Source organism: Elephas maximus, chromosome 4 (assembly GCF_024166365.1).
Source record: "Elephas maximus indicus isolate mEleMax1 chromosome 4, mEleMax1 primary haplotype, whole genome shotgun sequence".
NCBI lineage: Eukaryota > Metazoa > Chordata > Mammalia > Proboscidea > Elephantidae > Elephas > Elephas maximus.
In genome coordinates, this window is record NC_064822.1 from 78273751 (window position 1) to 78295416 (window position 21666).

Here is a 21666-nt window from a genome sequence, read left to right on the forward strand (position 1 = left end):
CTGTGTAAAATATTGGGCATAAGCAGTCTGCTTTGGGGTTCCCCTAACAGAGATCAACACAAAGGTCTCCATGTCCTCACACTACACTGTGGCTTTGGCTGTTTGTATCACAGTTCCTGGTAGGAGCCTGCAATGCCTAGAACAGTGGTTCAGCAGGGGTGGTGCGGAGGGAGCGGGTTGGGAGAGGAGTTAGTGAGCATGTGAGAGAAAGCCCTGCTGCAGGAGCTCTCAGAGATATTTTCCGATGCATTTTGCTGGAAGTTGGAGGTGTCATGACTATATTAGTAGGTTTGCTAGGTAGAAGAGCCACTGAAATTTGAGTTATTGTTGCTAATTTGATCCTATTAGTAAGTACTGTGACTGATGGATTTGGATAATATTCCTAATCAAACAACTTTTATGCAATGGGTGTTACTGGGCAATTGATAATTACATAGAGAATCACACACTCTCCAAGCTGGAAGGATGGAACTGTAGAAAAGTGATTCTTAATGTGTGAAGGGCCAGTTTTCTTTGGTAAATTTCCAACTGACAGATACACTTATAAAATACAGTAAAAATGAATTACCAGAATTATGAAATTAATTAAAAAAGATATTAAAAATACAAGCTCTGATTTTTTATTTTTGGATTTGTTGTTATTGTTAGGTGCTGTTGAGTTGGTTCTGGCTCACAGTGACCCCACCATGTACAACAGAACAAAACACTGCCTGGTCCTGTGCCATCCTCAACAATCACTGCTGTTTAACCTGTCGTTGCAGCCACAGTGTCAATCCACCTTGTTGAGAGTCTTCCTTTTTTTCGCTAACCCTCTACTTTAACCAAGCATGATGTCCTTCTCCAGGGACTGGTCACTCCTGATAACATGTCCAAAGTACCTGAGACGAAGTCTCAGCATTTTCTCTAAGGAGTATTCTGGCTGTACTTCTTCCAAGACAGATTTGTTCATTCTAGCAATCCATGGTATGTTCAATATTTTTTGCCAACACCATAATTCATAGGCATCAATTTTTCTTTGTCTTATAGGGTTGCTATGAGTTGGAATTGACTAGATGGCAACAGGTTTGGTTTGGTTTTTTACTTATTTATTGTCCAGCTTTCACATGCACATGAGGCAAATGAAAATACCATGGCTTGGGTCAGGTGCACCTTTGTCCTTAAGGTGATAGTTTTGCTTTTTAACACGTTAAAGAGGTCTTTTGCAGCAGATTTGCCCAATGAAATACATCCTTTGATTTTTGACTGCTGCTTCCGTGGGCGTTGATTGTGGATCCAAGTAAAATGAAATCCTTGACAATTTACTCTGTCAAGTAGGTATAAACATTTCTAAACATTAATTTCGGTACTCATCTCGTTTCAGACCAGTGACAAACTGCCGGTTCGTGGACAGACACTGCTCTGTGGACCACGCGTGGTACACTATCATCCATCATCTCACCTAATGTTGCCTAGAGAGTCTCTATCAATAGGAAGTCCTTCCTGTAGTTAAAGACTTCAGCATTAAATTTTGAAAGCAAAGACACTGCAGTTACGTAGGAGAGTGGCCTTGTTCCTAGGAGATGCACGAAAAATCAATGCTGTCTGCAACTGAACTTGAGACACAGAGAATGCAAATGTGGTAAAATGTTAGTAATCTATGAATCTAGGTAGGTGTACAGGTATTTATTATGTAATTCTTGCAATTTTTCAGAAAATTGGTAATTAAAAAAAAAATCCTAAGTGATGGGAAATTCACTTTTTCTCCATAAAGCCAATTCCGAGATAGCTGATTTTAGTCTTCAGGTGTAAATACTGCAGCTGGAGCATTCATTTTAGCTTCGATAACTATTATTTCCAGGTGTCTAATCTCTATTCACGGAGCTCCAGTGGCGCAGTGGTTAAAGAGCTCAGCTGCTAACTGAAAGGTCAGCTGTTTGAACCAACCAGCCGCACTGAGCAAAAGAGATGTGGTAGCCTGCTTCTGTAAAGATTTACAGCCTTTCAAACCGGATGGGGCAGCTCTCCTCTGTCCTACCAGGTTGTGATGAGTCAGAATTGACTCCACAGCAGCGAGTTTTTAATCTCCATTCACTTTTTCTCCCCTACGCATTAGGTAGCATTACAACATAACCCTAATCATATTACACCTTTATTAAAATACCTCAGTATATACCCATTGTCTTTCAACATCAAAACTTTTTATTCAAGACCTTCTGCAATCTGGTCTTTAACTCTTTTTAGCTTTCTAGCTTTGCTTTCCTGTGGCTAATAAACACTGTCTTGAATAAATTTTTATACTTTTCCATGTTATTGCTTCTTAATCGTAGAATTTCCCCTCACACGTATTTCTAATCACTCAAGATCCAGCTCAAATTAAACTTACACGTAGTTAGCGTTTATCTTAACTCTACACATCTGTTCAAATCCTACATTTTTCATGAAGCTTTCCACGATTAACCTGGCCAAAAGTGAGCCTACTCCCCCGTGCTTAACACACTGCCTGGCACATACACTCAAACACTTTTGAGGAACCAAGTTAAACTGTGATAGTTCTTCATTTACAGCACAGGACGATAACACTCCTTCCTTATCCATCTACCTAACATGCTCTATATTGTGGCTCTGAGTTTAACATGTTGTAGTGTGTGTGTGACCTGACAGCATTGGGCTTTTTAATTGGGTTTTAGTGTGTGTGAAGAAGGTACTTGTAAACTATAATGCCACAAACAATTATTTATTATTTTTGCTTTCCCATGAGGCAACATTCCATGCAACAGCCGTCCAAAGGCCTAAGGCAGTGGACATAATACTGGACACAAAACTTCCAAGATGTGTATAATAAGCAGAGATTTTTTTTTAAGGCTATCAGTTCTCTGACCCCTGAAAGTGATCTGCCTGAAAACGTGCCTTGAAGTTGGTCAAGGTATAATGTGATCTCCTTTTCCACTTCCTTATTCCAATTGCCCCCCTCCTATTTTACAAATGAAAGACATAACTCCATCTCATCCAGAATTTTAGAAAGGTGCAAAAACCTCTGGGATGACAAAAACCTCCAGGGACACCAAAGAAGGGGACAATTGGGAATACTGGTGAATGAGAATGGGTAGTATCCTTTTACAAGTCAGGTGGTTTTCAGTTACTTGCTTTCCACAAATTTGAAGGAGTGTCTAGTCAGAGTTATCAGCTGACAGATCGTTAAAAGTGTCATTGTTGACTTTTTTGGCACGTAATTTGGAAGGAGTGCAAAGAGCTGAGTGACATTGCTATACAAAACTCCATTCATTGGCATGTACTTATTTATGTGAACAAGTTTTCTCAACGCTTATGTCTTTTCAACACTTACACGCACAGAATTGAAAGAACAGAATTCATGCTGAACTCCTTCTTGTTCTCGTTAATACTCATCCACTGACAAAATAAACTAGTTGAAAAAATCCATCCAAGTCCATTTCTGTAAGATGTATTTCCAATAAAATTTTACTTTTATGTTTAATACTTACTTATAAAAAATGAAATATATTTGCTTGATCGTTAAATAATAACACTTAAAAGTTTTATGGTCATAGGAAATTAAAAAAAAAAAAAAAACCTCTTAAATGTCAATTTGTATACACAGTTTCAAGTGTGCTTACCCAAAACCAAATCCACTGCCTTCAAGTCGATTCTAACTCATGTTGTTGTTGTTAGGTGCCGTGCAGTTGGTTCCGACTCATAGTGACCCTATGCACAACAGAACGAAACACTGCCCAGTCCTGAGCCATCCTCATGATCCTTGTTATGCTCGAGCCTGTTGTTGCAGCCACTGTGTCAATCCACTTTGTTGAGGGTCTTCATTTCTCACTGACCTTCTACTTTACCAAACATGATGTCTTTTTCCAGGGACTGATCCCTCCTGATAACATGTCCAAAGTATGTGAGACATAGTCTCACCACCCTTGCTTCTAAGGAGCATTCTGGTTGTACTTCTTCAAAGACAGATTCATTCTTTTAGCAGTCCATGGTATATTCAATATTCCTCTCCAACACCACAATTCGATGGCATCAATTGTCAATTGTTCTTTGGTCTTCCTTATTCACTGTCCAGCTTTCACATGCATATGAGGTGATTGAAAGCACCATGGCTTGGGTCAGGTGCACCTTAGTCCTCAAGGTGACATCAGTGCTTTTCAACACTTTAAAGACGTCTTCTGCAGCAGATTTGCCCAATGATCCTTTGATTTCTTGACTGCTGTTCCAACTCATAGTGACTTCTGACTCATAAAAAAAAAAGTGACCCTATAATAGGGCAGAAGCTGACTGCCTTATCTTTCACCTGAGGAGAAGGTGGCAGCTGGTGTGCTGAGGCCACCTTTAGGTTAGCAGCTGAGTGCTTGACTACTGTGCCACCAGGGCGCCTTAATGGAGTACAGTGGGTCCTAATCCCTTCTGAGTGGTGTCTTATAAAAGGGGAAAACACAACGTGATAGACATGGGTAAGGATCATTCGAAGATACCAGGGCTTCAAACTGGGAGCTGCTTGAACCCTTGCTGAGAATTTGCATTTCCACCCCAGATATACTGAATTAGAATCTATATTTTAATAAGAGTCCCAGGTGATCCTTATGTATAATAAAATTTTAGAACCACTGCTCTACTACTTTGAAACCCTGGTGGCATAGTGGTTAAGAGCTATGACTGCTAACCAAAAGGTCAGTGGTTGGAATCTACCAGGTGCTCCTTGGAAATCCCATTGGGCAGTTCTACTCTTTCCTATACTGTCGCTATGAGTCAGGATCAACCCAATGGCAGTGAGTGGGCTTTACTAATGGAGGCCTGGTGGTACAGTGATTAAGAGCTCAGGCTGCTAACCCAAAAGTGGGCAGTTCGAATCCATAAGCCTCTCCTTGGAAACTCTACGAGGCAGTTTTACTCTGTCCTGTAGGATTGCTTTGAGTCGTAATGGATTCAAGGGCAATAAGTGTTGGTTTGGGCTCTACTAGTGGTTTTCAGAATTGGTCTCTTATCAGCCGCATTAGCATCCCTCGGCAACTTGTTAGAAAAACCGGTTCAAAGCTTTGATTCAGACACAGGCTAATAAAAACTTGTGGCTCTATGTTGTGTACATGGATTTAGTACCTTGCATGTTTTTTTATGGTGTTACCTATTTTCGTTCATTTTAATCGCCTCTCCTCGTAGATTGTAAACTCTGACGGCCACGGACTTGTTCTATGCCTGGAAATTGCCCGCTGTGTACGGGCGCTGGGCCAAAAAGCTCCGAAGTGAATTACTTTATCGAGAGAACTTTGTGTGTTGCTAAAATCTCCGACCTGCGCTCGGGTTTTCGCTCCCTCGCGTCCCGCCCACTGCGCGGCCGTGGAAAACGTGGGAAGGTCCCGAGGAAGCGCGGCCGTGGAAAACGTGGGAAGCTCCCGAGGAAACTCCGAGAACTCAACGAGGTACGGGCGGGCGCAGAGGCGCGGACACGAGCGCGGGATCGGCGGTCAGGGGAGGCGCCACCACGTGCCGCCGCGCAGGCGCGCAGCTGTCTCCGCGTGAGTGCGCGCAGTCGCGCGCCTGTCCCCGCGCGGGCTCCGTAGCGCGTGTGCAGGCTGACGCAGCTTGCGGGCCCTCCTCCTGCTCTGCAGCGGCGTCGGCTGAGTTTTGGGCGTTTGGGAGGGGGCGAAGGAGCGAGAGTCGAGAGAGGAGGCGGCGGCTGCGGCGGCGGCGGCGGCGAGGAGGTGGAGGAGTAGGCGCCGCCATGGCCTCCGCTATCACTGATATGGCCGACCTGGAGGAGCTCTCCCGCCTGAGCCCTCTGCCCCCCGGCAGCCCTGGCCCGGCGGTACGGGGTCGGGCTGAGCCCCCTGAGGAAGAGGAGGAAGAGGAAGAAGAGGAGGCGGAGGCCGAGGCTGTGGCGGCGCTGCTGCTGAACGGCGGCGTTGGTGGGGGCGGCGGCGGCGGAGTGGGGGGCGGCGAGGCGGAGACGATGTCGGAGCCTAGCCCCGAGAGTGCCAGCCAGGCCGGGGAAGATGAGGACGAGGACGAAGACGAGGAGGAGGACGAGAGCAGCAGCAGCGGCGGTGGCGAGGAGGAGAGTAGCGCCGAGAGCCTGGTGGGCAGCAGCGGCGGGAGCAGCAGCGACGAGACGCGCTCGCTGAGCCCCGGCGCTGCCAGCAGCAGCAGCGGCGATGGGGACGGCAAGGAGGGCCTGGAGGAGCCCAAGGGACCGCGGGGCAGCCAGGGCGGTGGCGGGGGCGGCAGCAGCAGCAGTAGCGTCGTCTCTAGCGGCGGAGACGAGGGCTACGGGACCGGGGGAGGCGGAAGCAGCGCGACCTCCGGAGGCCGGCGAGGCAGCTTGGAGATGTCGTCGGATGGGGAGCCCCTGAGCCGCATGGACTCGGAGGACAGGTCAGTGCGCTGAAGCGTTTCCCCTTGCCCTCCTCTTGCGCTCCCGGCCCCCTCAGAGGGGACCAGGGGGACTTTTTGATGGGATCTCCTACTCCCCGAACCCTTGGCCCCTCCTTTAGGTTCTCAACTCGGAAATCGCTCCCCGCCGCCGCGCCCCTCTTGCAGCGGATAGCGGCTTCCAACTCTCAAACCGTTTCCCTTCGCCCCCCAACTCTCCTTTCCCCGCCCTCTTTCCCCTCAGCTTTCCACTCTTTACGGATCTAAGGACGGGTCTAACTCCCAAACAGTCTCCAAAGCAGGCCCAGACCTCCAGGTGAAGCAGGAGACCTTGATGTATACCACGATACACAAGGTTAGCTTCATCCGAGCGTGTTCGTGAACACTTGTCAGAACTATTATTGACAAGTGTTTTCCAACATGGCTGGTCTCGCTTGAATCTAACATAACTTCCTTGTCCAGCAAGGAGACCCCAACTATCATTTTTTCTACTTAAAACAAGACTATTCTTTTAAATTTAATGAATGCTTTCCAGATTCCCTTTTAGTAGTCATTAATGTGGTACCCAGCGTGATTTTTAATAATCTATTTTGTGACCAAATCACTGTAGGAAAGAATAACGAATTGTTTTTTAAAATAACTTTGCTAAATCAAAGACTCGTAAGAAAATAGTCTTGAAGGCACCACATACTAGTATCCGTTTTAAACTCTTTACAGTAATGCTTAAAAGTGAGAATTGTGATGTTAGATGATAATATTTAAAGTCATGTATTGGAGAGGCCTATGAAGGGATTATTACCACTTTTTAAAGCTTATTGGAAATAATGTGGAGAGTAATTAAAAATGTGCCCAGTATTTTCAGAACGTTTTAGAAAATTGTTGTAGTATATGCTTCAGTTGTTGCAATCATTACTTTTGATCCCTTTGGAAAACTTCGTATTTTAATATATTTTTTAAAAAGAGAAACACTTCACCCATATTGTACCGATTAAATACGTTAGAATTTATTTTGAGCATCTGCTAGAATTTCTAACCGTCAGGATCGATTGTGGTTTAAAAGTTTAAGTATCCTAAAGTTCCACAGGAATTGTGATGGCTGACTGATAAAAATGAACATCAGTTTGTCTTTAATGTAACAAAGACTAGAAGGGCTTGGATATTTTGAAAATCTAGCATTTGGTTCTGTTTGACATCTACTTTATCGTCTTGTGAAGAAAACGTTGTGGATGGGGTAAATAGACTGTGCAAACCTTAGATATATTGTACTTAACTATAGGCATGGGCAGGAAGGAACGTATTCTCAAGAAAATTAAAAATTGATGTGAACTGTTCAGTGAAGCACATTCTATTTATCATTTGTTATTTCCTCTGTCATTGATATCATCGGGTACTTGAAAGTTCATGGTAGTTTATGTAGTTGGCATCTACCATAGTTTGTTGTGAGTATACTTACAGACACAAGCACATTTGCCTGATACTGCGCAGTTCCAGTGTCTCAGTCGTTTCATCCTCAGTATGGTGCAGTTTAAATACTGTTTTGACTTCATTTAACTCTGAAGAAGCAAGTTGAGTTCCATGTCAAAACAGTATAGTTTGAAAGCGGTGGAGCTGGATCTGAACGAAAGTTCCCAAAACCAAAAACCCATTGCGGTGGAGTTGACTCCAACTCATATCATCGTGTAGGACAAGGTAGAACTACCCTATAGGGTTTCTAAGGCTGCAGTCTTTATTAAAGCAGACTGCCACATCTTTCTCCTGTGGAGCAGCTGGTGGGTTCCAACCGCTGCCTTTCATTGAGCAACTGAGTGCTTAACCACGGCACCATCAGGGCTCCTTTAAGGTTCCCAAGTCACCAGCTATTTCCACTTTACAAGAGTTAGAATAATTCACTTTAAGTAACACGTTGTATATGTCAGGGTTGTTTCTTTTTTTTATATGTGTGTTGTGTGTGTTAATATCTGTCAACTGCATCCTTTCCGGAGACCAGGAATTGTTAGTCAAGTAATGTTTCACAGAATGGAGTTTTGACTTCATTTGATATTCATTAGATTCATTTGAATAATTTTTACATCATACCTTATTAGAGTAGGAGTGAAATTTGGTGTCACAAATCCATGTAAGGTTAAAACTTACATAACCAAGCATAGTTGCCTTTCTTAAAGAATGCTCAAACATTAGAAACTGTGAAATATTGTAATAATTTTTACATACCGTTGTAGGTTAATAGATTTATCACTTGCATGAAAACCCTTACATTACTAATGAAACTGGTTTGTGGTCTTAATAATCTTAATTCTGAAATGTCCCCTTGTTGTCTTTGAGGATTTAAAGAAAAAAATTTTTTTTCAGTTTAAATTTGGAAAGGATCCATAATTTCTACAAATTGTACTGAAGGTTACCCAATCTGTGGAGATTTTATAAATTGGTTTGATGGTAGAAAGTCTTTTATAACTGGTGGAAAGATATTGTGATTTTAAAGTGCTTTTAAAAATATTTAGGTATTACTGTTACAGTGTCAGAATTTACTCTGCGTTTCTGTTAGAGTGCCTGTTCAGTTTGTCATATCAAAATTAGATTATAGTTTTGAGCGTATCTGAAATGCTTTAGAATTTGTTGAGATCTCTTAAATATCTTTAATTTTAATTATCTCCTTTAAAAGAAGAATTAAGTACAAAGACTTAGAGATTATGACCTAAAGTGGTATTTTCATTTTTGTGTCTTTTACAAGCTTGTTTTGGAAGTGTTGTGTGGTGAAAAGTGAGTAATTTATCAAACTGTTAAATCACACTTTGTACAAAAAAAGTTATTTTCCCCAGGAGAAAGTTATTTAAAATTGTCTTAAGTCTGTAAATGTGTTTACTTCAGTAAATTTGGAAACCCTGGTGGCGTAGTGGTTAAGTGCTACGGCTGCTAACCAAGAGGTCAGCAGTTTGAATTCACCGGGTGCTCCTTGGAAACTCTGTGGGGCAGTTCTACTCTGTCCTGTAGGGTCGCTATGAGTTGGAATCCACTCGATGGCACTGGGTTGGTTTTGGTCAGTAAATCTAGAAAATCGTAAAATTGATATGTAATTTTACTTTGATTACAAAGGTAATAGAATTTTTTCTGGGGAGAATAATGTTAGACAATTAAAACTAATTTTTTTTTTTTTTGACTTTGAACTTAAGCTTACGATTAAAAAAGCTACTACGGTTTTCCTTTAGGTGATTTTAGAGGCTGAGTTGGCATTTAAAGTTTTAGAATTTAAAATGCCTGTAACATTTTTTAGTTTACAAGTTAGTTCTAGCTATTAAATCAGATTATGCACAAAAGAACCTTCAGCTTTTTTATGTATAGGGGAGTTGATAATAATAGGCTCTCTTTTTGTGGTTATTTGTCTTTTATATAAGGAGTCCCTGGGTGGCGCAATTGGTTAGTTTAAGCAGTTGACTACCAAGTGAAAGGTTGACTGTTCAAACTCAGACGTACCTCAAAAGACAGGCCTCATGATCTGCTTCCAGAAGGTCCCAAAACCCAAAACAAACCCACTACCGTTGAGTCGATTCTGACTCATAGCGACCCTATAGAATAGAGTAGAACTGCCCCATAGAGTTTCCAAGGAGCATCTGGTGGATTCGAACTGCTGACCTCTTGGTTAGCAGCGTTAGCACTTAACCACTACGCCACCAGGGTTTCCTCCAGAAAGTCATAGTCTTGAAAATCATTTGGAGCAGTTCTCTGCACACATGGGGTCGCTGTCAGTCAGACTTGACCTGATGGAAACTAACAACAACAACAACATTTTATGTTATGTTTTTTTTCTTCCAACTGGAATATAAGCCATAACTTATTTTATAAAAGCTAAGATGACTTTCAGCCACTTTAACAGCCTTTTGGGATAAATCCAGACGTCAAGTGAAAAGTATATATGTGAGGAAGTGGTGATAGGCTTATAGTAAGTTAATGGTCATCAAAGGCCACAAGGGTCTTACCTTTTTGTGCATGTCAAGGTTTGGATTCCCAGCCCTTTGGGTTGGGAACTTGGAGATATAACTAAGATTGCTTTGAAACTAGAAAAGCTGGCTTTTATTGCTTCCCAGTAGCATGATTAGGAAGTTCTTTTTCTAGTATAGAGGCTAAACTTTGAAATCAAGTCATTACTGGAAAGCTGCGTATTGAGATTATTGTTGAGATTTATTGAGGATCTTTATGGTTGAGATAATAAAATACTTTTATGTAAAGTAATTTTTGCATGTACTTCATAACAGAACTCTACTAGGTGCTCTGAAGCAGCTGTCCATAGCCTCTCCAGAATCCCTTTGTTAGGTAACTCTGTTTCATTTTGATTAAATTTAGAGAAAAGAGCTTCTTATAGGTCTCAGTTTTGATTGATAACACATTGTAAACACCACTGCCGTGGGGTCGATTCCGACTCATAGCGACCCTCTAGGACAGAGTAGAACTGCCCCATAGAGTTTCCAAGGAGCGCCTGGCGGATTTAAACTGCCAACCTCTTGGGTAGCAGCTGTAGCATTTAACCACTACGCCATCAGGGTTTCCGATAACACGTTGTAACTCTCAGTTGAGTAAGATTATGGCTTTCTTCAAAACAAAACAATGCAACAATAAAATATATATAGAGATTTCAGAATTGAATTTATATAGAGAGATTTTAGGGGTCCATTTTACTTTTAAGAAACATTAAGACTACTTTGTTGGATCAGTTAGGAAATCCTGTTTATAGACCCGTTTGCTACCAAACCAGGTTATTTACTATGTACAAGACCGTTTGGAGGGTGGTGGGAGATAGAAATACAAAATGCTTCTCAATCTATCTCGCGTATTGCTATTAGACTTTCAATTCTACGGTGTATATTATGTTATAGCTGCTTGCACAAAAGCTTCATTGACTAGTGTAAACAGATTTCACATGTTGCCAATTGTATTTATTGTTGTACAGCAATTTTTTTCCCCAGAAGTTAGGGTCTTAAATAAAACATATATCATCTCATACAGCTTCTGAGAGTCAAAAGGGCATGGTAGTTCTGGCTCAGGGTATAATGAGGTTGCAGTGAAGATGTTGGCTAACCCCACCGTTGTCTGAAGGCTTAACTGAGGCTGAAGTTAATTCCAAGATGGCTCACTGACATAGCTCTTGGCAGGAGGCCTCAGTTACTCACCACGTGAACATCTCCATAGGGCTGCTTGTGTGTCATCACAACATGGCAGCTGTTTTCCCTAGAGTGAGTGATTTAAAAGATTTAAAAAGAGGAAGTGAACAATGCCCTTTTAGGCCCTAAATATACCTGCTCATGTTTTTTTCATACATCTTTTTAGCGGATAAACTTTTCCTGTTTTTCTTTTTATTTACACTATCTGATTCATGATAGTTGCTTCAGATTTTTGTTGACTGAGATAAACCTTCAGAGCCCATCAAAATGCCACCATGAATCCTTTCTGGGTATTAATTTCTTTCTCCTTTTAATTTCCCTATTCTTATTTATTTCTTTGTATTCTTTTTATGGCCATATTCTGTATGTTGAGGGAAGTAGAATATTGCTGTGTAAAGAGCCTGCATGTAATCTGGAGCAAGGGACACAATTCACATCTTAGCATTGCTACCTACGTTATGATTTTGAGTAATACCTTTGAGCCTTAGTTCCTCAACTGCGGAACAGGGTTAGGGTAATACCATGAGGATATCCTAAGATCTGAGTGAAGTTAATGTCTGTTAGAGAGCCTCGGGAACTATTCTGAAGTATCCATGTCGTTCGAATGCTTGCTTCATCTTTCCTGATGTAGAATGATTTTTTCAAGGGGCAGGACAGTTGCAGTTAGTTAGATCTCTGTAGTACCTAACACCCTACCTTGGCTATGGTGCATACTCAATTAATTATTAGCTTTAAATTGGAATACCAACGGTAGAGTTTATATAAATAAGACTATAAACTGAGGGCCAGGAGTTGCTGCTTTTTGTTGGATAACTATATTTGATATTGATGAGTTTAAGGGCAATTTTTCCCTAACTTTGCCAGTTAAAAAAGGATAAATTTATAAATATGATTAATATTGATTGCTTGCATTTTACACCTTTAGTGGTTGCACTTGGTTAGCATTGTGCCTTTACTTGAAATGTTAATGATAAAGAGGTAGTATCTAACTCGTATTTTTCTTTATAATTTAGTACTTGAAAGTGTTAAGAGAAAAGACTTAATCTGGTGGGTGCACTCCACTAAGATCCATGAAATTACACACAAAATTTTACGTGGGCATTTTTCTGAGATGTCAGCAGCTTTTATCATATTCTCAAAGAGTTTGGGTTGATTTAAGAACTCCTGGCTTAGAAGAGATCCAAAGGTACATAATAAATGTTAGATGATTGGACAACCCTGAAATTGTTAATTTCTATAGAAGCGTACTTTAAAAAAAATGAGCACGAGCATGGAAAATCTGAAATGGATAATCGCCAGAGGGTTTTTTTTTTTTAAACAGCCTTTTTTTTTAGAAGCATTTACTATAAAAATGTTTAACAGTTTATCAAAAGTAGATGTGAAATTTGAAGTTAAGGAGGGAGAAAGTATAGGGAGAGTAGTGGTTAAAAGTGGGATCTGGGATCAAAATGTATGGGTTTGAATTCTGGCTTTCTTAAGCTGGATGACCGTGGGGAAGCTATTTAAAATCTACTACTTCACGTCTCTTATCTGTAAAAGGAAAAAATAATAGTTCATATCCTGCAAGATAGTTATGGGTATTACATGTAGATTATTTGGGACACGATACAGTAAGCATTTACTGTGAGATGGTGTTTATTCTACAGATGTATGTAGAACCCCCTCTCTGTGCCAGGTTCTGTTGTAGATGCTGGGTATAAAGCAGTGAATAAAGCAAAGGCCCTGACCTCATAGCTTTCCATTCTCATGGGCGAGACAGATAAACTGAACAAATAAATTGATAGTAGCTGGTAGTGATCTGGAAACCCTGGTGGGCATAGTGGTTAAGTGGTAATGTCTGCCAACCAAAAAGTTGCCAGGTTGAATCCACCAGGCACTTCTTGGAAAACCCTATGGGGCAGTTTTATTCTGTCCTGTAGGGCCACTATGAGTCAGATTTGGCTCGATGGCAATGGGTTTCAGTAGTGATCTATTATTGTTATGAAGCAGTAAAAGATCTGGTATGCCAGAAAGTGTCTGTTGTTGGTTGCCGTCAAGTTGATTCCAACTCATAATGACCCCATGTGTGTCACAGTAGAACTGTGCTCCATAGGGTTTTCAAGGCTCTGACCTTTCAGAAGCAGATTGCCACACTTGTCTTTAGAGGTGCTTCTGTGTGAGTTTGAACTGCCAACCTTTTGGCTGATAGTCAAACACCTAATTAACTGTGTGGGCCACCCAGGGACTCCAAAAAGTACTGTACCCATTGTTACATGTTGCAAGTATCTAGAAATGAGTGCTGCAAAAACTTGTAAAAGGATATGCTATACTAAATTATTTCATTACAAAATCTGCTTTTTAATAAATTTTCCTGAACATATATGTCTGTTTTATGGTTGGCCTAAAAAATCTTCATAATACCTTTTATTTTTTAATACTTCTTAACGTGTTAAGCGAAGCTATTGATTGTTAGTAAAAACTTTGCAATATGTTTTCCAGTAAATGGATTTGCAGTGATCTAACCACAAGTTTATTTTTATAACTAATAGCTTGCATTTTTGAAATGCATAGTTATATTGGTCTTAGAAGTAAATGGACAGTTTGGGGCCTGGATAGGAGATGAGAGGATGCTTGGATGTTTAAAAAATCATTTATTGAGCATTTACCGATGACACACACTGTGCACAGTTTAGTGATAAAAAATGTGATTGAATCCCCCCATGTTTAATTTTTAAAGAGAAGATTAAAAAGATGATTGCTTTTTTTTTCCCCCTGTAAATTGTGACACAGTGCATTAAGATTAGAACTGGAGAGTCTTGTGTTGTTAGTGACTAAAATTTTGGTGGGAGAAGGGGACTCAATTTGAGGATTAGGTGAATGATGAAGACTGGTTTCTAGAAAGCCTAATTGAAGCATATACACAGGAATGAGTGTGGCATATTCAGGAGACTTTCTGCCTAGATCAGAGGATCCAAATTGGAAGTGGAAATAGAATTAATGGACAGAGTGGGGCCTTTTATGCCAACACAATGTGCGTATCTTTCTCTGCGTAGGTTTGTAAATCAAAATTTTTTTTGCCTCTTTTCATCTCTTTTTGTAAGTGACTTCTAGCCATGTTTGGGTTTCACCTTGAACATTTCTCAGGCGAACTGTTCCTGATTCTTTGATGGACACATTGCAATTGGTTTGCTTTCTTCATTGCCCTTATCACAACTTGAGTAATGGTTTACTGTTTGTCGCTCCTGCTAGATTGTAAACTCCCTGAGAATAAGAACCATGTTAATCGGTATCATTATCTGCAGCATCAGGCAAAGCGCTTGAAACGCATGTTAGATCAGTAAATATTTTTTTGACCCTGCTGGTATTTGGATACCGGTGGTCTAGCTTCTAGCATCACAGTGACACACAAGCCTGCGTAGTATGACAAACTGACAGTCACATGGGGGATTGACACAGTGGCTGCAACAATGGTTTTAGGCATGGCAACAGTTGAGGGTGGTGCAGGACCTGGCAGTGTTTCATTCTGTAGTGCACAGGGCTGTTATGAGTTGGAACCGACTTGATGGCACCTAACAGCAACAGCAAACATTTTAGATGAACGATGAAACTCTTTGTTGTGTTACAGGAAAATTAATCATATGTGAAAAAGGTAAAGAAGGAAAGTTTGGGAGCTGTAAGACCAATTAGGAGGTAGTAGGAGGAAACCTTGGTGGCGTAGTGGTTAAGTGCTACAGCTGCTAACCAAGAGGTCGGCAGTTCAGATCCCCCAGGCGCTCCTTGGAAACTCTATGGGGGCAGTTCTACTCTGTCCTATAGGGTCACTATGAGTCGGAATCGGCTCGACAGCAGTGGATTTGGTTTTTGGAGGAGCAGTTCAGGAAACCCTGGTGGCGTAGTGGTTAAGAGCTATGGTTGCTAATCAAAAGGTTTGTTCAGATATACCAGACACTCCTTGGAAACCCTATGGGGCAGTTCTACTCTGCCGTATAGGGTTGTTATGAGTCAGAATCGACTTGAGGGCAATGAATTTGGTTTTTTTTAGGAGCAGTTTAGGTGTGAAATGAAGAGACTTGAGCCAGGGATAGAGCTTGGGAGAAAAAGTCCTAGTGCTTGGGAACCTTAAAGGAAAGAAAAGCTAATCTCCTGAGTGGTCTATAAGAAAAATATTATGTTAATTTTCTGGGTCAGAAGTTTCTTAAGGATTTAATTGGAACAATAGCTTACCTTATTTTTCCAGACACACTCATCCCTAAAATAACTAAAGGAACATTGGGTACTGAAAGAGCATAAACTTTCAAGTCAGAAGGACTCGGGTTAATATAACTTAACTTCTCTGAAGTTGTTTTAATTAGGATTAAGGGAGAAAGCATATGTGAAGGGTCTACAGGTCTGTGTGTAATGCATAGCCATTTATCCTCCCATTTCTCACACACAGCACTGTGATGGAAAGATTACTCCACTGGGCTTAAGTAATCAGTATTTTAGGCATGGCTTTAGTAGCGATTGCCTGCAGGAATTTTGGCAAATCATTGTATTTCCCTAGACTTCACATTGATTTTCTTTAAAATGAGGGGTTTTGACTAAACAAAGTAATTTGGAGTTTACAAATGATAATGCTTTGTAGACTTGCCAAGTACCCTAAATGGAAGTCAGAACAAATATATATGTATTTTCTCCCTTAGACAAACCCAGAGAACACTGCAGGTGTGGCATTGCTGTATGTAGGCTCTCACAAGTACTTAAGTTAGGTTCTGCGTTCAAAAATCATAGTTCTATTTTATATTTTCAGTGATGTCACAATACCCACACTGTCTTCTCTAGGCGGTAACATTCTTAAGATTAAAGATCAGGTCTTATTTATACACCCAGCATTCACATAGTAAACTGTTGATTTTCATCCCTCAGGTCGATTCTGACTCATAACCACCCTATACGGCACTCCAAGGAGTGTCTGGTATATCTGAACTAACCTTTTGATTAGCAGCCATAGCTCTTAACCACTACGCCACCAGGGTTTCCTGAACTGCTCCTCCAAAAACCAAACCCACTGTTGTCAAGTCGACTCAGGCTCGTAGTAATTGGTTAAATTCAACCTAATGTAGCAGTACTTGGTGCGTGTTTCTTCCTTCTCCCTGTCATTAGTGTGGCTGTGTGAAACAAAAAAGAGAGCCAATCTCTGCTTTATATTGTTTTTCCAATTTTTAAGTGTTTGCTGCATGTTTTTTTTAAAACCATTTTTAAGTGTACAATTCAGTGTCATTAATTACGTTTACCATGTTGTGCTACTGTCACTGCTATCCATTTCCAAAATTTTTTTTACCATCTCAAACAGAAACTCACTTCTTTATCAGCAATAATCCCCTTACCCTTGGTAACTACTAATAAACTTTGTCTCTCTACATTTGCCCGTTCTACATATTTCATAAAAGTGGTATTTTCAGTATTTGTCCTTTTATGCCTGACTTACTTCACTTAGCATAATGTTTTCCAGGCTCATCCAAGTCATAGCATACATCGGAACATCATGTTTCTTTATGACTAAAAAATATTCTGTTTTAAAGATAGGTCACATTTTATTTATCCATTCCTCTGTTGATGTCCCCTCAACTCTCTTTAACAGCATATGTGTAAACGGTATTTGAAAAAAGTTGTGGTTATTTGAATAACTCAAAAAAGCAAACTTTAACTTATTTTTTGTTTCTTAACAAAGTAAATTTATGGGCTGTTATAAGACAAAACTATAGTCTGCTTAAGAACCTGTGAGGCTTTTTCTTCAGCTTACAGAAGGGATTTTCAGAAGTTAAATTCTTTGCACCCTCAAAACAACTCTAGTGAGGTGAGAAAACAGATTATAACTTGCCCAAAGTCACACAGCTAGTAAGAAGGGAACACAGGGAGTCCTGCCTCTGTACATGATCTTAACTGTTACACTGCCTAGATGACCGGAGTAATAATGTTGACCAGGGGAGTTTTAAAATGTGTAAGCACCTTTTTTAATTTTCAACCTGTGTCTTTTGTGGAGAACAATGGGCTGAGAGTTCTTTGTATATTTCTGGGCCTTATCTTCATTTGTGATAACTGAAAGAGACTTTATAGCTTAGATCCTTCTTAAGACTTTATGATTTATACAAGTCAACTTTTAAGTATTGTAACTATTCTGTGATTAGGGGAATAGCTAGTCATTTTGTTAGCATTTTGCTTCTTTAATGTCAACAATTTTCAAGTCCCTGACTTGCTTTCTGATTTTCACTTGTTTTTGGAGTACCTAGAAAGGTAAAGTGTTACCAGTTAGAGAAAATCCTGAGACTTTAGTAGGTTATTAGTATTTTTCTGAGAAAACATTTACTAGTTAATTTCTAAATTAAAATAAAAAGTCATTTTTTTTAAATAAATACTTGTTAAAGTGCTGAGAGTGGATGAGTTCATAGTAGACGTTTTAGTAATTTATCTGGGAAATTAGTCACCAGAATGTATCTCTTGAGTTCTTGATCACCACCATAGTCTTTCTTGTCAGAAATGGGTGTTGCCCTACATAGCAGATTTTTTTTATGTACCATCTTCGCATATAGACATTATTCTAGAAATCTTTTTAAGAAGGTAAAATGTCAATCCTTATACTATAATTGTATAGAAGTAAAATATTTCTTTTACACTCTTTTTGAAGATAATTGCTTCATCTTTTAAACTGGGGGAAAGTTTGGGTGCAGTAATCTTAAAGGGCAGTAAACTAAAAATGAGAAATTTAAAGTAATATGCGCAGTAAAAGTATGCACAGTACCTAGGAGTGATTTCAGAATGCAGCCTACTTGTTTCCCACAGACTATATTTCATCATGATTGCACGAAGTCCCTTTTGGCCAATTTAGTGAATGCTGCTGGGTCTTTGGAAAAAAAAATCTTTTGTCTTTATTCAGAGAAATAATTGTGGGGATAGAGAGTAGTCTTTTTCCTGATTAGAAAAATCCATTTTAGCTTTTTAAATTATAGTGATAATAGCTTATAATTACAGTAATAATAGTAATAATAATATCTTGTTTTTGACTAATGATTTCTAGTGGGCTCCCCTTAATTTTTTATGATAATCTCAGTGTAACAAAGCCATTTATTTTACTCGCGTTAAAAATCCTACTTAAATTTGTCATTGAAAGCATGAGCAGTTTACTATGTGTAAGGCTCTAGCTAGGTTTGGGAACTTAATTTACACGAGGCATTTATAGGTGATTCACAGTCTGAATCAAGTGGTTCATGAGGGAACAGAATTTCTTACATCTTAGGTGAGTGGGAAAGGCCTTAGGGAAATTTGACTTGAACGTATATAATACATACGTAGTAAAATAGGTACTTTCTTATCTAGGTATTTCTGAGTTTAAAGACCTAAAAACCTACAGCAGGTCAGAAAACAAAACCAGGGGACCCTACAGAAATTGGATGTGATCTAAATTCCTTCAACCCTGCTTAAGACCAGTTTTATGACTTAGTGTTTGTCTTTGATAAGTAAAAAGTATAGTGACTGCCCCTTTGTCCCTGGAATGAATATTTGGAATTGGATTTTATGTTGAGATTGTTAGGCTCATGTCTTCATCAGTGGCCTGACTGCTAAATTTGGGACAAGTTCCACCTGAGGATTGTGTGATTGACCTTGAATAAATTTTTAAAAACAAAGCCAATTAACTTGTAGGAATCAAATGTAATAGTTATCTTTGTGTGTGTATGTATGTATTTATTTTGTGGTGTGGTGGGTACACAAAACCAAAGAAACTTCTGCTTGTGTTTTATGGACACTAGATTAAACTCCTCTCAGTTATTTGATGTGTATTATGGCTGCATTTCAGTATTTCTTAAATCAGTAATTTTCTCAGATTTTGCTTTAGAAATTAAATTGTTTGGGATTACTGTTTTGCATTTACTAGTTGTGTGACTTTGGGTAAGTCACATAATTTTTGTGCCTCGGTTTCTCAACCTGTAAATTTGGAATACTTACTAATAATACCTACCTCACAGGGTTGCTGTAAGCATTAAATGAGTTCATACATATCAAGCACTGTACCACTTACTATGGTGTATCTCAAACACTTGGTGGTTTAAAATAATTAGTTTGCTCACAAATCTACAATCTGGGCAGAACTCCTTGGGGTCAGCTCATTTCTACTCCACTTGATGTCAGCCGGAGTTACTTAAAGACTGGGGACTGTAGTCATCAAGAAGCTTGCTTGCTTATGTATCTGTCTTGTGTCTAGGGCCTGGGCTAAGAAGACTCAAAAACAGCGGGGGGCTGAAGCAGCTAGGGTTCCTCTGGTATCTCTCTCTACCTTTTCAGCATGACAGCCTCAAGGGAGCCACATTTCTTCCATGTCAGTTCACAGCTCCCAAGCTGTGTATCCCAAGGGAAAGAGCCAGACAGAAGCTGCCTTTTTTGACCTAGCTTGAAAGCTGACAGTATCACTTCCGTGATAGTAGTCACAGGCCTGCTGAGAGTCAAGGGAAGGGGACATAGACCCCACTTCTTGATGGAGGCCGTCAGTGTTATACTGTAACAAGAGGATATAGTATGGCAGTCTTTGAAAAAATATCATCTGACACAATCACAGGACATACATTACTCATTAAGCACTGTTACTATATAAAGAATGGGCAGTCAGGTTTAAATAGAGTAACTTTTGTGATATAATTTCAATAAGTTACACATGGTAATCCTTTTTTTCTCCTCAAAAGAAAGTCATAAGATATGAGTGACATGCAGGCTATTCATGGTTTTCTTGAAGTACCTGTGTCTTTTAATTGGTTCGGTTGTTTTAGCTTTTAATTCCTTTGTCAATGCTTAGAATAAGGACATACTGCATGGGGCAGATCTACAAAAGATCTCTTTAAAGTGTTAAAAAAGCAAAGATACCACTTTGATGACTAAGGTGCACCTAACCTGAACATTGGCATTTTCGATTGCCTTATATGCACGTGCAAGCTGGGCAGTGAAAAAAGAAGACCAAAGAAGACTTGATGCATTAAATTGTGGTGTTGGCGAAGAATATTGAATATACCATGAACTGTCAGAAAAGAAAAAAAAAAAAACGAATAAATCCATTTTAGAAGAAATACAACCAGAAAACCGTACAACGGTGGGAGTAGTGATAGTGTCAGTACCTGTCTAACTTTAGGGGGGATAATACAAATCAAGATCAGCCCAACCTTTTACCAATCCTGTCACGAGCCATCCCTCCTACAGCACTCTCTACTTCTGGGTTTCTTAATCCATTGCAGTGGCCACACAAAACTCACAGACCATAGTTAAACAGTCAAGTGGTTTATTAAATAAGAGGCTACAACTTGGAATCAGAAACAGGAAGCATGTAAGCAAAGGCTCCCTTTAGCATAGGACAGCTCTCTCAGCTCCTCTTGGCTGTGCAGGTCTGTCAGGACAGGTTTCCTTTCAGCCCCCTGAGGATGGGCTCTTCTCTACTCCCCTTTCCCCAGGACAGGCTTATTTCTGCCCTGCCATCAGCTCTGCTGTTGGGCCCCCTCCAGGCCTCTCACTTTCTTCAGTGTTAACAGCACTTGGCCAGTGCTATAGCTTTTTTAGGAGGTTCCTTGACTTTCTCCTTCTCTCCCTTCACTATGTCTTTTTTTTTCCTTCTTCCTGCTGCTTTTTGTCTGACCAAACCTCTGTGGGGCTGGCTGTGTGTGTGTGTGTGTGTGTGTGTGTGTGTGTGTATACAGACACACACAACTCCTTGTCAGTTTCAAGGCACAGCCTGGAGAGGGGGCACAAACTACTGAATCCCCTTTTTGTAGGCCACAGATACTGCATTTGCATGGTAGGTGTGGGCATGTTACAAATCACCTCATTTGCATAGTCCATTGACCAATCCCTGCAAGGTGCATACCAATCACAGGGCAGGCTGTAGCCCAGGACCAGATGAAACGTATCAGAACCAAGTTGTTTACAGCATACTCGGGAAATGTCAGTCAACCTGGACAAAAGAAACCCTCTGGTGTAGAAAACTAGGGCAAAGGTAACTCCTCAAGGCTTAGGATAAAAATTTCTCAAAGCTGTTTTTCCAAAGAACCAAGGCAAAAGGTCAGAAGGAACTCATTTCACCACAGCTTCTTAGAAGCTAGGATGGCAAGAATTGTCTCATTTACTTTGGACATATCAAGAGGGGCCAATCGCAGGAGAGACA

At 40.3% G+C, this 21666-nt stretch overlaps 1 protein-coding gene across 1 annotated transcript in view; it reads left to right on the forward strand.

The window, feature by feature from the left end:
• The first annotated feature begins 5523 nt into the window (after positions 1-5523).
• AEBP2 (AE binding protein 2) overlaps positions 5524-21666 on the forward strand; it is an 82660-nt gene continuing 66517 nt past the window's right edge. The window contains exon 1 of the mRNA XM_049882595.1: positions 5524-6366. Within this exon, the coding sequence (XP_049738552.1) occupies positions 5717-6366 (650 nt within the window). The 5' untranslated portion in view covers positions 5524-5716. The remainder of the gene's footprint in view (positions 6367-21666) is intronic.